This window comes from Vigna angularis, chromosome 2 (assembly GCF_016808095.1).
Source record: "Vigna angularis cultivar LongXiaoDou No.4 chromosome 2, ASM1680809v1, whole genome shotgun sequence".
Taxonomy (NCBI): domain Eukaryota; kingdom Viridiplantae; phylum Streptophyta; class Magnoliopsida; order Fabales; family Fabaceae; genus Vigna; species Vigna angularis.
This window is the reverse complement of record NC_068971.1, coordinates 33,712,763-33,731,213: the sequence shown is the minus strand read 5'-3', so window position 1 is coordinate 33,731,213 and position 18,451 is coordinate 33,712,763. Positions and strand designations below refer to the sequence as shown.

The 18,451-nt window shown below is 35.7% G+C and overlaps 1 protein-coding gene across 1 annotated transcript; it reads right to left on the bottom strand.

The window, feature by feature from the left end:
• Positions 1–8,969: 8,969 nt before the first annotated feature.
• Positions 8,970–12,029, bottom strand: LOC108327508 (nucleoside-triphosphatase). Its single transcript, XM_017561204.2, has 9 exons — positions 11,730–12,029; positions 11,509–11,637; positions 11,354–11,410; positions 11,174–11,269; positions 10,356–10,561; positions 9,942–10,033; positions 9,640–9,854; positions 9,365–9,554; positions 8,970–9,271 (listed from the first exon to the last, which is right to left on the bottom strand). Exons 1-9 carry the CDS (start codon positions 11,967–11,969, stop codon positions 9,129–9,131), a joined length of 1,368 nt encoding a protein of 455 aa, XP_017416693.2. The 5' UTR covers positions 11,970–12,029; the 3' UTR covers positions 8,970–9,128.
• Between the last annotated feature and the right edge of the window lie 6,422 nt (positions 12,030–18,451).

Sequence of the window (18,451 nt, the reverse complement as noted above, 5' to 3'; positions counted from 1 at the left end):
GTTCAATCAAATAACAAACAAGTTCAATAAATAAGTTCTTCAAACGAAAACGAAAACGAAAACTAACCTTCAAAAGGTGAGTTTATCGGAATAAAGTGTTGCCACCAGTGAGAGAGAAATCAGAATGCGCCTATGAAGGACAATAACACGAAAATAATCGGTGAAAACAAAACGAAAATTATACTTAAAGTAGTTTATTAACATGCATTTATATCAAATGAAAGAAAGATTACATGTGATGGTCGTTAAACTTCGTTCGAGAAAAATTTGAGCAGAGAAGAGGGTCTCGCGCGCTGAGATAAATTGAATGAATTTTCAATCTCCCGCTCAAATTTTTATTGAATTTACTAACCTTTTTACGTCTAACGTTGAGGCATTCGACGTTTTATATCCTTTTATGTCGAATTATAATTCTGAACGACATTTAATAATTGCATTTATTTACAAAATTGACACCGGTCATTTTTAACGTTGGCTATTGAGTGGTTAGACGTTGAACGCGTGATGTTATACGCTGTTTTTGCACTAGTGATCTCACATTTCTTCCTCATTTTGTTGAGGAAGTTTCTTTTTCTCCGACTTCTCCATCTTCCACTCCATCTTTTTCTTCTCTTCCACTCCATACATCTACAAATCAAGAGAGGCTCTATCTCCGTTCAGTAAAGTCGATGCTTCGTTCAGTCAAGTCGCCTCCATCGTGCTTCAGCTAGGTCGTCCCTGCCACCACCGTGCACTACCACCACCGCGCACTACCACCACTACACACTGCCACCACCACGTACAGCCACCACCACCCACTGCCACAACCACACGCTTTGCTCTAAGTTCGGCCAACACCAAATTTTATCCCTACATTTAATTTATTCAATCTTCTATATTGGTAAAAATAAAAAAATGAAGAAACACAACGGAAGACGGAAGAAGATGAACTGGATTGGTAATAATGAAAGAAAGAAGGAGAGGAAGAGGGAGAGCAGAGAAGAAGATGAACCATATCGACGGAATTTTTCCTTCGGTATTTACCGACAGATTTCTTCCTTTGGTAATTATCGACGAAATTTTTCCTTCAATAATTATCGACCGATTTTTCCTTCGATAATTACCGAAAAATTTCTTCCTTCAGTAACTACCGACGGTTCGCCCATCTTTTGGTAATTACCGACAAAATAAAAAATCCGTCGATAAAATTTAAAGACGACACTTTTATCGATGGATGTTTGACCGTCCGTAATCCGTCGATAAATTCAATTTACCGACAGATTTGCGCACTACCTACGGATGTTCACTTAGAACGTTCCTTAAGTGAAAGAGACTCATGTGAGAGTTCACGAAGAACGTTCGTTACCAAGCGGCGAACTCTAGGAGTTTTGTTTGTTGGAACAATACTAATTAAATATATGTTTGATGCTTATTGTGGATTAGCATTTAAACTAGGAGGAATTCCTATGGATCCCAACAGAAATAACGTCATTTCAAGATGGTTTGCTCCTAAGACTAGGAATAGTTTCTTCTGCAATAAATTCATATATCTTCATATTAAGGCGACCCGTCAGATTTAAGGACCAATGCTTCTTAAGAGAGAGGGGATGATAGCTTGGGTAAAAGCCATAATCTATATACTAGGAGTTTGACCAAGAAAAGATCAACAAGGTAGAAGAATGCAAGCTTAAAAAGCAATCCAAACATTTATGATATCCTTTCCAAACTATGGACCATCTTGCCAAGCTCTAAGATCAAGAAAACAAGAATACACATGGTTGCCAAAGTCATTCCACTCAATGCAAACTCTTCGGGACCCAGTGTAATGAGCTGCTTCACGTTTCTGCTTTGTTGCACGTGTCTTAAGCATGTAAAACGTGGCTTTTACAGATGGCACTTGATTTGTGTATAGAGGGGTTTGTTAAGCATGATGGGTAGTGTGTGTCAACACCCAATTTCGTCCGGGTTGACTAAATAATGAGTCTCTTTTGATTTTGCCTTATTTTTATTTTCTTTATTTTTATTTTTTATTTTATATTATTTTATTTCTTTAGTTTACTTTATTATTTTTTATTATTTTATCTTTTTTTCTTTATTGGTTATTCTATTTTATTTTACTATTATTAAGTTATTTTACTTTATTTTATCTTCTTATTTTAATTTTATTTTACTATATATATCATTTCGTTTTATATTATTATATTAGTTTATTTGACTATATTTTTATTTAGTCTTTTCTAAAAAAAAAGAGAAAAGGAAAACTTATAAGAAATAGCAAAAAATCAACAAAAAGAAGTTTTACTTAACCGTTTGCGTTTCCAACATTGTCAATTTTTTTTTTTGCTGAAATCTTTTCCTATCAACTACTTTTGGAAACAAATATTTGGCCCGATCATTTCCAATGGTAAAAAGCAAAGTTAGTTGCCGTAAATGCGGGTGGTCGCTGTAAAAGAAAGGTCATGTTCGCAGGAGGCAACAGAGTGTCAGTTGGCAGCCCCTGATTTTGGCCTCTTCACGCAAGGCACCAACATCATTCAACTCTGACCAAAAGATCCACCTCCACCACGTTTCCTAAAACAAAAATCAAAAAATATCCATTCACTCCCAATTCCTCATCTTCATTAGCATCCATCGTTCACCTCTGGCCATTCTTTATTGCCTCCAACACCCATCATTTTCATCCGAGGCCTCCATAACCTTGGAGCGACACCTCCGTTCTTGACACACAAGACTTCATTATCACCCTTCATAATTCCTCACCAAACCAGGATTCACCACACATACTCCTATCCCATTCACTCCACAGATTCATCTCCGCATCACACAACACTCAATCCTCCTCCATTCTCTATCAATGCTAGCAACTCATATACACCCATCACCATAGCCATATTCACACTCACGGCCATCACCGAAACCCATTTTCCTTCAGTGCATACTGAACTTATTCTTCTTATTTACCTCCACAAGCATTTTATCATCGAAACTCTTGAAGCATCCAACCTTCTGCTTCCATTTTCATCACACTACAACATGCCCCAAGTTGGAGGGAACACATATCTCACAGAAAAAAGAAGGGAGCAGCATCACCGGTTCTAGGAAGCGCCAGTGGCTGCAAGCTCGAAAAAACGTGCCGACAGGGCTGAGGAAAGAGCCATCACTGAATTGGGACAAATTGAACCGGCGAGTGGAAGCGTTCATCAACAAGTTCAACGCGAAGAATGGTGGAGTTGCAGGCAAACTGACTAAGGCCGGCATTCATGAAGAAGAGAAGGATAGAAGGGGGAAACTGATGGAGGACCATCTAAGCTTAACATAGGACCTTTAACAAGAGCCATGTCCAAGAGAATCCAAGAGGAAGAGGGAGCACTCACTACCTTACTCTTATGGAGTATTATTTACTAAGTTCTCTTTCTCTTTGCTAAATACTTTTACATTGCTTTTGTAGAATATTAATAAAAGGGAGGAACCATGTCTATGCAAATTAAAAGGGCTGCCACGTAAGAAAAGCAAAGAAGCACAAATGGATGGTGCCCACGGCTTTTGCATTACGTTCAACACCAAAGACAACAACTCCATCTTCTTCAATTGCTTTGCTGAGTTGGCAATTATAGCTTGCTGCCCAAGCTTCCTCTATCTGTTTTACAGCATGTGCACATTTAAAATAACTTGCACAATACGTTTTAGAAGCTCTCCTTCTTCTATAAATAGAGAGCTTCATCACTTGTAAATGTAACTTGATTTGTAGTAAAGAAATGCTGCCAATTTTCAGCTTTCACTCTCAAGTTCAACCTTGTGCATTGTTATCTTGCACCTCCTCTAGCTTCTTTCCCCTTTGGAAAGCTTGCTGAGCTAGAATTCTACCAAACACAACCACTCAAACACATCCAGCATCTTATCAAACACCTTCCATGCATCCAGAAATTCCACTGCATTCTCTCAATCCGCTGCCACTTCTCTATGTTTTGGAGCTTCCTCTGCATATCCTGGAGTAGCTTCCATCAGAAACCCATTGGCTCTAGGTAGCACTGGCGGCAGGCTCGACCGTGGTGGCGACGCGATGGTGGTGGAGAGAACCTCTCGCGAAGAGAGACGAGAGAGAGAGGCAATGGCGCCGCGGTTGGAGACGGTTACGATGGCGCTTGGGGTTGCCGCCGACGCCAAGACTAGAAGAAGTGGTGGCTGGTTCGGAGAAGCTTGGCGCGGCAACCAGTGGGGTCTGTGGCGGCCAATCAGCGCACGGGTGACGCCCTGGTTTGCGGCTAGCGGCGGCCGGTCTGGCGGAGGCGGCGGTGTGTGTGCGGAGGTGACGCCCCTAAGCCTCTTTGGTCCTATGCGGAAGAGGAAAACCCTAAGCGTGCAAGGTCTCTGAATGAAAAATGAGATGAAGTTGGGGAACCCCTAATGGGTTTCTGATTGGGATCAAGAGGCCTTGGGCCTGGTGTGGGTTGCTTCCTTTTTCTTCCTACTGAGAAGCAATTCCTATTCACACCCCCTTCCATTTGGGCTGAAGCCCATTCTGTTTCTCCAAACAAAAATTAAAAAAAGAATTGGACCTGGACACACATTTCGGGATGCACCACCATTTTCATCTTTACACCTTGGCAGATTCAAAGTTGGAGAAAAAGGACTTTGACCCAAACCAAAGGAGCCTCAACTTTACTCCGTACCTCTGGTTTTTATCTCTGCACCCCTATTCTTGTTGGGTTGTTCTCTTACTTTATTTTTATGCTTTTGTTTCTTTATTTTCATTATTATTTGTTTGGTAATTAATTTTTATTGCATGTAACCCCTTTGTATGATAGCCCACACCCCTTTGTTTTATTTTAGACTTGTTTGTTTCGTTCTCCATAAAAATTACAAAAAATATTAAAATTATATATATTTTAAATTAAGAAAAAAAAATATTTTAAAGGTTAAGCACACGTGTGACCGCTCGCGTCGTCCTTGTGCTAAAAACCTTTTCTTCTTTTTCTAAAATAAAATTACAAAAAATATACGTTTTGAGGGTTAAGCACACGTGTGACCGCTCGCGTCGTCTTTGTGCTAAAAACCTTTTCTTTTTTTTTTTAAAATAAAATTAGAAAAAAGAATATATACGTTTTAAAGGTTAAGCACACGTGTGACCGCTCGCGTCGTCCTTGTGGTAAAAACCTTTTCTTCTTTTTTGAAATAAAATTACAAAAATACGTTTTAAAGGTTAAGCACACGTGTGATCGCTCGCATCGTCCTTGTGCTAAAAACTTTTCCTTCTTCTTTAAATAAAAATAACAAAATATGTTTTAGAGGTTGAACACTCGTGTGATTGTCCGCATCGTCCTAGTGTTCAATGCCTTTCTCTCTTATTTAAATAATTAAATAATGGTATGAGTGCTCGTGCGATCGTCCGCATCAGCCTAGCACTCAATACTCTTAAGTCTTCCTAAATAAGTAGATAACGGTATGAGTGCTCGTGTGATCGTTCGCATCGTCCTAGTGCTTAATATTGTTATTTCTCTTTTAAAAAATAATTAAAAATATTTAAATACCATTCTAAAGGTATGAGTACTTGTGTGAACGTTCGTGTCGGTCTAGTACTCATTACCTTCTTTTTCTCAAAAATGTCAAAAACAAATATATAAAATCTTCAAAAGCTAAAAACATCAACACTTTCAAACAAACAAACAATCTTTCGCTAGAACTACGTTACCCTTGATTCTCCATCAAAAGTGGAGATACGTAGGAGCAAGGCTAGTCCTTGTCAGGTTCATTTTCCAAAAATACAAAATCATTATCCATAATCAATTTCTCAAACAAAATTCTCAAACAAAATTTTCAAGCAGTTTCCAAAAGAACTACGTAACCCTGATTTCTCATTCTGAACGAGAATACGTAGGAGCAAGGTCAATCCTTGTCGGGCCCAAAAAACTAAAAAATATATTTTGTTTATTTAGAATTTTATTTTAGGGAATAGTCAAACATTTTGAAAACTACATCATATTCGTGCATTTAGTTAAAGGTACTGCCTTAGGGCAGGCGTTGTAGGGTGCTAACACCTTCCCTACGCGTAACCGACTCCCGAACCCAGAATATGGTTTTCGTGGACCGTGTCTTATTATTTTATGGTTTTTTCGTAGTTTTCCAGAATAAACTATGGTGGCGACTCCAAAATCTCTTTTCAAAACCCGTTTCTTTTTGAATCGTCGTCCCGTCGCGATTCGGGTTGCGACAATGTGTAAAAAGGGATTCTCATCCCTATAAATAGAGAGCTTCCCTCCTTTGTAAAACACTTTTGAGATTAATGAATTGAATCCCTGTTGAGATCACTCCAAGACCAATTCCTTCTTGAGAGTCACCATGAAAGAGTATGAGAGTATCCTCTAGCCTTTCTCCCTAGCTAGGCTTTCTGTTTTAGCATTCTATCTCCCACACTGCACCATATGCACCTTCCTTCATGAGAATCTTCATCCATTCATTCCTTACATCTTATCTTCATTCTGTTTTTATCATTAACAATCAAATTATTTCCATTGCGTCCTTTTGTTTACCTCATTCTCCAATTCCCTTTTGAAGTCAAAGGGAGTTGTAATTGCTATCCAATTTAGAGAAGCACCCCTGGTTTGTGGCCTATCTAGTAGAACAACTATGGAGGGAGTATATTGGGGTGTCTTCTTGTCCCCTAGTGACCCTAATTCTTCAAAAAAAAAACATTTGTTCATTTTTTTAATAAATGCCTCAAAAGTTGTAAATTTTAATTAAAAAAATGTGTGATTATGGAATTGAGCGAGAAAGTAATTTCGATTGAAGTGAGTGGTTTATGTTGGGAATCCAAGTGTGAGTCCAAGTCCCACATTGGATAGAAATGAGAAAGTAGATTACCATATAAGGTTAAAGATCCATTAAACCTTTGCCTTAATGTTTTGGGTAGAGAGTGATGTTAATCCCTTATGTGGTTGGACTCATATCTTATTATTATTGTATCTTTCCAGTGAATCTCCTCCTCAATAGACATAACAGTTTATTGTAGTGTTATTGTTTGAAGGTGAGATTATAAAGAGAAGGGTTATATTATCAACTTGTTGCCATCTTCAACTTGTGACGAAGCAGTATGAAGGAATTTATATTATCAACTTGTTGCCATCTTCAACTTGTGAAAATATCATTAATTAGATACATAACTTTTTTTATGAGTAAATGAGTCAATCCATTTAACCTTTTTTAACTTTAAATTTAGTGTGTAAGTTTAGTGTGTTGAGTCGGGTTATAAGAGTTTTAGCATACCAAGGAAGAAGTTGGATTAAACTTATTCATATTTTGTTTTGTTATTTCTCAACTTCTATAGTACCTTTAAAACTTTTAGCCTTTGTTCACTCGGGAGAGAGGAATTGGGGAAGAGTGAGTGGATGAATTTGAGAGAATTTGAGGGTGAATTAATTGTTGTTTATTTGAGTGGATCTGGAAGTAAATGAGAGTGGATATGGAAATAAAGTTTATGAGAATTAGTGTAGGATTTGATCAATGTGAGAGATAAAAAAATTTCTTTAATTGGTAGAAATTGAAGATTACCAAAATCTCTCTAGTTATTAATGTAATATAAAATGATAATTGTTAATGTTATATTTAATTCTAAAAAAATTTATAAGGAATAAAAAATTAACATTAATTATTAAAATTAATTTTAATACTGTAAAAAATTATTTTAGTAAAATGAATTTATCTTTAATTGTAATATTTTTGTAATAATATTTGTAACTTTTAATTTAGGTTGTGTGAAACTTATACAGACAATACAACAAAACACAAACACCATTATCCCACAAAATAAAATAAGAAAAGGAGAACCATTGTCGTTAACCAAAGGAGAACCGAACAAACCAAAATGTAAAATTATGCAAAAGAGTAAAAGGGTATCGAAAAGAAGAATCAGTCTATCGAAAAGGATATCGAAAGACACTAAAACAATACCTTTCCGGTGTCTTGCCATGCGACTCCAGTGAGAGCCTCAACGGCCAAAACACTGAAAGCACCCAACATTGCCCACCTTCTGTAAATGACTTCGCACTCGCGAAACCTCTGAATCCTAAAAACCTCCGTGTAGGGCTGAAACAGCGTCGGTTTGACCTCTGCAACCTCCACCCATGGTGAAGCGAACGCCTGAAACCGAATAAGACAAACTTGAATCGAATACAGTTTTCGTCTCACACTACAGCGCAACTGAATACGCACATCCCATAACTGAATACAACAACTGGTTTTGTCTCACACTGCAGCGTAACCGAATACAGACACCCCGTAACTGAATACACCCTTTACCTCAATTTCTTCCAAGCAATGGAACTGGATAAACACTTCTGGAACCGAATACACACATGCTTCAAGCTTTGCTTCTCCATCTTCAACGCATCTTCCTGCTTCAAGCTTTAGTTCTCTGTCTTCAACGCATCTTCACTTTCAAAATACGGCAACAAGCACGTTCCAGGCATTATGATATCTAGGAAGGGCAAATATGACATTTGCCTTCAATTCACTCCAAATCATCGCATATTTGCGAGTGATACAAAAAAGACGTATCTCAAAAATCCGCTCCATTTCGTCTTTGCAAATCGTCCAAAGCGAACACCAGCTATCTCTCAATTTTGTCTTCGCTTTTCCTTCTCAACAGTACCATCCACCAAAGTGAACACAATGTTAAATTTAAAGATGATGTTTGGATTATATGAATCAAAGTTCATTAATTAATTGCTATGTAAATATATGTTATATTACCTTAAACTCCAACTGAAATGCAAGTTAATTAATATGATCTTTTTTTTACTATCCAAAATCTAAACCCATAGAACATGAACACTTAATTGGTGGTTGACATAAATTAAATTTGTATGTATAAGATTATCAATGAATTTTTTTACCAAAAATAATGCATAGATAACTTTGATTTATTTACGAATGTTGATATTAGATAGATTTAATGTTTCTTATATATTAAACTGAAGTTATAAAATAAAATAAAATAAAATAAAGATTAATTAGTGAGATTGATATATGATTAACAAGAGTGATCAGGGCATTTCATCACCACAACCTCACCTGCATAATCTAATGTTTAAAGTGGAAAGTCTCATTTATTTCTAGTAACTGATCATCATCAGTTATAGCTTCCACAAAGAATCTTACATGAAATACATAAACCGTTCAAATTTAGGCACTGATGATATGGCTTCTATGGCTGTGCCAAGAGGCCATGCTGTTTCCACAAGAGCATCTTCATATTCAATTTTATCAGCCAGTGTAAACTCTTGCTCAGGATCTAGGCCTGGAAACAAACAAACACGTAATATTAATAACCAAATGAAAATAATAACCAACTTGTATGAATCTGAACTTGATCATACAGTGGAAAACCTACCCAATCCATCAATCAGCAACGCATACATGTACGTAATGTCCATGCACACAAACGGAACTCTTTCTTCAGAAAGAAGTGGATAACTGGATTTGGCATCTTCAAATGTTTTTCCACAAGCTCCCTTAACCAAGTTTTCAAGATCCACAGGACGAACAATGGCATTGGGAGATTTTGGATCAACGATACCAACCTATACAACGAACAACGAAATTACTATCACTGTAGCCTGAGAAAGAAATCCAAATCAGAAACTCATGCTAAAATAATGCTCATACGTCTCTGGGCAGATAATAGAAGGATGAAGTAGCATAAATAGTTCTTTGTCCACTTCCTCTTCCACCGTCCCATACCCCACCAAATGAGCAATTGTGATAAGAACATGGCGCCTTCAGTTTGAGAGCCTCAAGGACTATCTCTCTGCATGCATCATAACTGGGCCCTGACTTTGGAGGGTACACTGCATACTCCACTCCTGAATATGTATAGCTTCCTATAAACAACAACAAACTCACCTGTTATTTCCATCTCTCAACGTATCATCAAGAAGTGAATGCCACAAAGCAATGACTTTGTTTACCTTCGTATCCAGCCAAAATGCAAGGGTTAGCAGAGCCATCAGTGACCTCCAAAACCTCTGCACGAAATGCTTCTGTACCATAGCGCAAGTAACTGAGACACAAATTATGGTGTTAACTAAATATTCTACCATTCATGTCATGTTAAGAAAATAAAACCTAAAAATAAACTATCTTAAAAATAAAATCTACTTAGTCATAAAATAATATTATACTTAAATAAACAAAAAATCATAACTATCTATTCTTATTTTATTTTTCACAAATTCACAAAATCAAACTAAATATTACTGTACCCAAAAACTAATAAAATAAAATTTAAAAAAAATTATTAATAAAATCCTAAAATCTTAATTTATTTTGAAATGAAGTGAATCCAAACTTGTCTCCTGTATAGGGAGAATAAGAAATGAAACCTGTGAACATAGAGATCGTAATTTTTGCCCTTCGCATATAGCTTCTTTATGTAAGGATCCTCTCCTTGAGGTAGTAATGGGGCATTTTTGGCTGTGTTCCTTGAGACAGCATATGCCATTTGAACTGATCCTCCTCCAAGATCAACCACTCCCACTGTCTTTGAAAACTTTTTTCCCAGCCTCCCCAGTAGATAATTCACAGCCAACTACAACTCATAAAAGTTTCAATGTAAGTCACAAAATTATAATACTGGTATCAAAATTATTTTCCCAAAAATTGCGTCCAGACATCACACTGATAAATTATCATTCATCCATATGATAAAAAACATTATACTATAAATCTAAAATAATGTGATAAGTTTAATTTACAACAAAATAATTTAATTTTTTTTTTAATATTTTACTTAATTTTAAATGATGTTTTGATATTTATAAATAAATTATATATATATGTATATATATATATATATACATTAAATAATAGTCTATCATAATAATAATTAATAAAATCACACATAATTTTTAAGTTAAAAATTCTTCGACCCAGAGGATCTCTCTTGATTCTCTTGTTAATTTCATGGTTGAAGTAGTGTGTCGTTGTGCTTTATATGATTTGTTGAGATCTATGTGAGAAAAGTATAAAATTTATATTTTAACCTTTCTTCTCCTTTTACTTAGAGAAAGCTTATTTAGCTGTATGTCATACGGATTGCACTTATTCTAATATATTATTTTTGCTTAAAAGAAAAGAAAAACGAAAGGTGAAATCAAATGATGGATAAAATTATGAATAATAGAGAAATCTCATATCATACCCACAGATAAGAGCCTTCTCGGGTTCCTTCAATTATAGCTACTGCATCATCTGATTGAAGGTTCAGAGTACTTCTGTTCTTGAACAAATTCCTAACCTGAAAGATAGCAAAACGAAAACACAAGAAGTTGAAAAGTCATGGTTAGCAAAATGAGAAAACGAGGCTCTGGTAATTAGTTACCGCTTGCAATATGTTTTCAGCAGCATTCCCTTCCAAAAGTCTCAAACCTGCGGTTGCCTGCATCATTAACAAAAGGAAAAGACATTATGTGGAAAACGTTGTTCAGATTTTCGACCAAACGTTGTATTCATGTAATAGAGAAGAGAAAGACCCACGCCAAGCATAAGGGGTGTCTTGGGGTGCAGGTCCTCAGGGACAACATTTTCAGCTGCCTCTAAAAGTGGAATCAAAGATTGGGCAGCTTTTTCAGGATCATCCGCATATGAACTCAAACCGGGTGTGACCTACAGCACAAGAACGAAAGTAAGGTTTTACAAAACCAAAGAGATACATGAGAACAATTATGAAGCAAAAATTAGCAGGCCAAATGACGTACCTTTGCGAGAAATTCAAGATTATTGCCAATGCGAAGGAGATCTAAGTTCTGGTCGAAATGGAAAACGTGCACTCGAGTTCCAGTGCTACCAGCATCAAAAATCACAGCATAAGAGGAAAGGTTTTCTTCTTCTTTGAGGAATACTTTCCGATTAGACAGAAGGTTGTTCCCAAGATATTCGGAGGAAGAGAATGTAGGCAGTAACAAAAGGAAGAAACTAAAGAAAAATTGAAACCCCATTCTCAAATGACTCTCACCTACCAATACAAAATTAACATGTGCCTCCTATCTAAAGAGGGAGATGATATGTACTTTATCAGATATCAAAAACTAAATTTAATATATAATACTTCAATAACTTTTCTTTTTGTTTAATAATATTACAAGAAAGTTGTAAATTATTTATCAATTATTGCCCGTTTGTCGAATGTAGATATTAGTCACGGATAAAAGATGTTCAAATAAGATCTCAAAACTTGAATGAAGTCATTAAATGAAAAATCTAAGGTTTAATGTATCTGTAGGTCCCTATTTTGGTCATGAATTTCAAATAGGTCCTCTTTCTTTTCGGCATATCAATTGAGTCCTTGATTTTGTAAAATTAAATCAATTACAGGCCTGCCGTTAAATTGGACAAACAACCGTTACAGTATTGGTTACGTGGCATGGTCATTGCAGTTACTAAGCAGACGTGGCATTTAAAAGCATTTTTGTATTAAATAAAGAAGAAGGAACAGAGGTATAATCACTTTTGGGTAAAGGCATACTAGGAAAATTGAAAAACTTTAAGGGCAGCCCCCTTTAATTGAGAAATGCAACTGAGATTGGGGAAACAAATTGGGGGTTCTTACTAGTAGGGTTCCCGTGAGGGAAAAAATCCCATTCTTTCTTTGATTCGAAGCGCCAGTGTTCGTGGGTGAAGATTATGTAGTTGGAAGTGGGAGGGTGCGCATTCTTTCTTCGATTCGAAGTGATGGATAATGAAGTGCAGAAGTCGCATTCTTGTTCATCTTCGACATGCAATGGGTGGCGGAATCAAAACTCTGATTTCGTTTTTCGTAGTGGTGGAGTATCTACGATTGATGGTGTATCACCCCTTTGCCTGTGTGGAGAGAAAACAGTGGTAAGAACAGCTAGAACTGCTAAGAACAGAGGGAAGCAATTCTGGAGCTGGCCGTCCTCCCTCGTCTACTGCTCGTCCAACTACCTCCCTGCTCACGATCGTTCGGTCTGGTCGTCCACCCTCCTCTATCGCTCGTCCAACTACCTCCCTGTTCCCGACCGTTCGGTCTGGTCGTCCTCCCTCTACCGTTCGGTCACATAGCTCCTCACCTTCTACCGTTCGGTCCCCCTCTCTCTCCCTCCTACACCTTCTTCTCTTGTACACTTTCCAGCCCCTAACATGTGCTCCCTGCCTTCCAACGTTCGACCTTTATGATCGATACCGTTCGGCCTCACTTCCCTCCTACCTTTCTTCTCCTTCTCATTACCTCCCACCTTATACCCTAACATATACAATATCAGATATAAGACCTGCAAAAATTTCTAAACATAACTGTGCCCACCAAATTATTAAAAAACAGTACTTATGCTTTAGTGATACAGCAATGGAAATACAGTTCCTGGTCATTGTAATATATAAGACGTTAAAGAAGGAAATTCTAATATATCCAAAACATTGTAATACATCCAAAACCATACATAGTTGGCATCATTATCATTCATTAAATTACATAGTAGTAAAACCATAAACATTGTTCCTTAGACTATTACATAATAAGATCCTTAAACTTGGCATCATTGTCATTTATACACACATCTATAGTTGAGCTTCCTGGTCATTCATACACACTTCAGATAACTGTGATGATGGCATGATTGGTTCTTGGGTTGCTTTGGGGGACCACCACCGAATATTGTAGTTTCTCATCAATAAAGGACCCACACCTGACCTACCGAGAAACGAACCCCTGCATGCACTCTGCCGCTTCCAACTACTTCTTCTTCACCGACGAACCTTGCCGCTTCAGCTGGAACAAAGATCGCGATTTTTCTTCCCTCACGCGAACCCTAATAATAAAAACCCCCAATTTGTTTCCCCAATCTCAGTTGCATTCCTCAATTAAAACGTCTTGCCCTTTAATTTTTTCTTTTTTCGAAGTATACCCTTACCCAAAACTGATTATACTTTTGTTCCTTCTTCTTTATTTAATACAAAAATGCTTTTAAATGCCACGTCTGCTTAGTAACTGTAATGACCATGCCACGTAACCAATACTGTAACGGTCGTTTGTCCAATTTAACGACAAGCCTGTAATTGATTTAATTTTACAAAAATAAGGACTCAATTGATATGCCAAAAAGAAATAGGACCTATTTGAAATTCATGACCAAAATAGGAACCTACGGAGACATTAAACCAAAATCTAACATTAAACCAAAATCTAATTATTGATTGAGTCTTTGCATAATCAATGTGAATGTATCGTTGATAATTTTGTCTCCTCATATAGTAAAGGTTCTTACAGTACTTTGTTGATTTTGTAATTATGTCGCTGATATTGGTAACAATAATAATTAAAGCTTGAAATGTATATGCACCGTGTACATTATCATATTCTTCAAAACCCATGCATGCTCCCCCCTCTTCATCATTTTCCTCTTCTTATGGTTATCTAAATTGAAAATTGTAGTCCTCATATAATTAATATTACATGAATATAATCCTTTAATAATAAAAAATATGTGAATAAATATTATTTATTAAAGATAAAAATCTATTAATAAAGTATTTGTTAATAAAATTTATCGAGAGATACAAGTAAGTATGGATACTATATATGATTAATATTTGTTGATAATGAATATTTGAATTTTCTTTTTTCTATTCTTTCTACATCATTTTTTCCTTGTCATCGTTCTATCATCGGGTCATATGAAAACATTGAAGGAATGCAATGTGAAAACATCATCTAGTGACTCATTTACATTTTTTGAAGCTTGTCAATTTAGAAAATTACATGTGTTGCCTTTAAAAAAACTCTTCCTCACATGATAAGGAAATTTTATATTTGATTCATACTAATATTTGGGGTCTTGCCCCAATTTTTTCCTCCATCTCAATTCAAATATTATGTTTATTTTATTGATGATTTTCATAGGATCACATGGATTTTTCCATTAAAACAAAAATTAGAAACTATACATGCCTTCACTCATGTCAAAACTATGGTTGAAAACCAGTTTAACACCAAAATTAAAGTCGTTCAGTATGATGGAGGTGGTGAATATAAACCTTTCCAAATGATTACTTAAAAATCTCGAATTATTTTTGTTAAAAAAGGAGTGCTTAGTTTCTCACACCAAAAGGGGGTGAATTGGTGATGCGCAAAAATGTTTGCTTTCAAATTCTTTTTTGCAAAGTACCGTCTTTGGACTTTTCTTGAAATGCAAGTAAATTTGTATGCAATAAAACAGTACGCTTAATCCAATGCAATAACAAGTTAATCGACTATATGCAGAGATAGGGAAGAAAGAATTCAAATACTGCTTTTTATACTGGTTCGGTCAAGCCTACATCAAGTGTCCTTCCAATCAACCTAAGTTGGAAGCCAATGCACTATAAAGATCTAGGCTTTTGCACCAAGGTTTTTACAGCAACCTCACGTCAAAATGTAAAACACCTCTCTAACCCACTAATCTAAATATAGGCAATACAACAAACAAGACACGCAGTAAGAACACCCTCTTCTGCTGTCAAACCCTTTGAGACACTCTCAAAGTCAAGAACACAGTTCTTCTTCCTGTAATCACCACAGGGAATACCAGTCAATCTTCATGATTGCAGAGTTCCTGATCAAGTAAAATAAACCTCATTGTGCAGAGAGATCAGACGTTCAAACACAGTAAACCTTGCTGCGCAAGAAACCTTCAAGATTCTAAATCACCACGGTAGATCTTTGGTTCTTGGAGTTTTTCTTTCCTCTATAAGATATCACGTTTTTGAAAGATATGAAAGTGTAATAGATTAAAACTTCTTCTTACAGAAATCAAATCATGCGTCAATATATAGTTTTTCACAAAATAGACGCGTTATAATCAATTAAGCTATTAATGTAGTCGAATACAATTGACAGTTATAATAGAACAATTGCAGTCAAATGCATTAATTGAAAGCGCAATTGATGTAATCGATTTGTCATAAATGTTTGGTCAACATATTTAAAAATATGACCGTTGTGACAGTTATGTCAAGCATTTAAAGAGTTTTCAAAACAACAACAAACTTAGTCGAATACAAGTTGCATGCAATCGATTAAGTAGAAAAACTTAGCAAATTTTTGAAAACTTTTCTTCACAAAATTCATCACAGCACACTTGAAAAATATTTGTGAAAACATACGAGTTTTTTAATCGATTTGAACAATAATATAATCGACTTAAAACTGTTGTTTTGCCACACTTTTAAGTTCAACCATAGTGCTTGTGGTTTTTCATTTCCGAAACCTTATGTTATGCATACACAGATAAAATCACATATCAATCACAGTGGTATGCTATAATCAACACAATAATGTTCACATATATGCTTTTACAGATATAACAAAGTCAGCATAAGCATATGACATGTATAACACAATACACACATGTGTTATTATTAATTATGTGTTGTCATCATCAAAAACACAATTATCACTAAGATTATGGGTTCAGCTAAACCTGTGCTCCCCCTATCAACAATTTTTAGAATGTCTTGTCCCTACACCTCTCAACAAAATGACAAGGCTGAGAAAAACATAGACATGTTGTTGAACTTGGTCTAACCCTGTTAGCACAAGCCAAAATGACCTTACACTATTGTTGAAAAGCCTTCTGAACTGTTGTTTACCTATTCAATAGACTATAATCATCAATAAATCCAAACAAAACCCCATACTAACTGATTTACAAGAAAGAATCTGACTATGGAAACTTGAAACCATTTGGTTATGTTTGTTTGTCTCAAACCATATAATAAAAATAGACTTCAATTTTATACAATTAGGTGTGTGGTCCTAGGTTACAGTAATTCATACAAAGGATTCAAATGCACTAACTCTCATAGGAGAATTTTCATATCAAAATACGTGATTTTCAATGAGAATCACTTTCCCTTTCATGAAGATTTCATTGACACAAGAAATCCTTTAAAATAATTAGACGAACCTATGTTAGTTTTTCTTCCTAATTAGTCTACAAGTACACTATAAGCAATACTCTTAAACCAGATAACAATACTACAAGTCATTAAGAAGAAAACACAAGTGATAGTCCTGCCAACAATTATTCAAATGAATGAAATTTTGGTGAATCTTTTGTTGATAACAAATCAAGAGAAAGTGAAGAAGATAATTCATCATCAATAGAGTCAGTAGAGAATAACAAGCAGACTTAAACTAAAAGAAACCAAACTAAAACCAAAACCATTGGATGTTAACCAGAAGCAAAGTTGGAATTTACAAGCCTAAGCAACCATATAGGATTGCTAGAGGCTTGTGAAGATGACAAAGAACTAGGGAATGTTAAGGAAGCTCTAATTAAGCTAGAATGGAAAGAAGTCGTGGATGTATAATTCAAGGCTTTAATGTCTAATCAAACTTTGACATTCGTATCATTCAAGGGTTAAGAAAATATCATAGACTCAAAATGGATCTTCAAAATCAAGTATAAAGCAGATGGTTCAATTGAAAGAAGAAAAACAAGACTTGTTGCAAGACATTTTTAGCAAACAAAAGGCATAAACTTTGATGAAACTTTCAATCTTGTGGTCAAGTCCAACTCTACTAGAATCATATTAGCCATTGCAGTGCCTTTCAATTGGGATGTTAGGCAACTTGACATAAACAATGATATCTGATATAGAAATATGAAGGAAACAATTTTTATGCATCAACTTGAAGGCTACATAGACTCAACCAAACAAAATTACAAATGTAGATTGTCCAAGACCATATATGGTTTAAAACAAGCACCAAGGGCTTGGTTTGGTAGTCTAAGAGACACTCTTCTAAATTGGGGCTTTCAAAACACCAAAAGTTATTCATCTCTATTCATTCTAAGAGTTACAAATCATATCACTTTTCTTCTCATTTATGCTGATGAAATTATTGTAATAGGAAGTAACCGTCAGTTTTTAGAAACATTCATCAATCAACTTAATGTTGTTTTCTCACTGAAAGACTTAGAACATATATATTACTTTCTTGACATTGAAGTACATAGGAATGACAATCAAATGTATCTAAGGCAAACAAAATACATAAAAGATATTTTGAATAAGTTCAACATGGAGACATTTCAGCCTGTCCAACACCAATGGTGACTAGTAGAAAATTTACTACAAAAGGGGAACCAATGACCAATGCTACTTTGTACAAACAAGCCAAATGTGCATTGCAATATTTCACCAACACAAGACCAGACATTGCCTTTGCTTTTTTCAAACTCAGTCAATACATAAGCACACCTACCATGGATCATTGAAAAGGAATAAAAAAAATGTTGAGATATCTTCAAGACACAATGAACCTATGTTTGCACATAAAACCCTCAAATGATCTTAACACAATAGGGTATTCTGATGCAGGTTGGCAACTAGTACTAATGACGAAAAATCCATGAGAGGACAATGTGTGTTTCTCATAGAAACTCTAGTTTCTTTATCCTCAAGAAAATAAAAGGTA

Excerpts from the sequence above, each read along its gene's own strand:
- LOC108327508 (XM_017561204.2), bottom strand. The coding sequence starts at position 11,969 with ATGGGGTTTCAATTTTTCTTTAGTTTCTTCCTTTTGTTACTGCCTACA. Across the intron at positions 11,411-11,508 it reads AGACACCCCTTATGCTTGGC|GCAACCGCAGGTTTGAGACT; the intron begins GTGGGTCTTTCT and ends TTAATGATGCAG. Across the intron at positions 9,555-9,639 it reads TCTATTATCTGCCCAGAGAC|GTTGGTATCGTTGATCCAAA; the intron begins GTATGAGCATTA and ends TTCGTTGTATAG.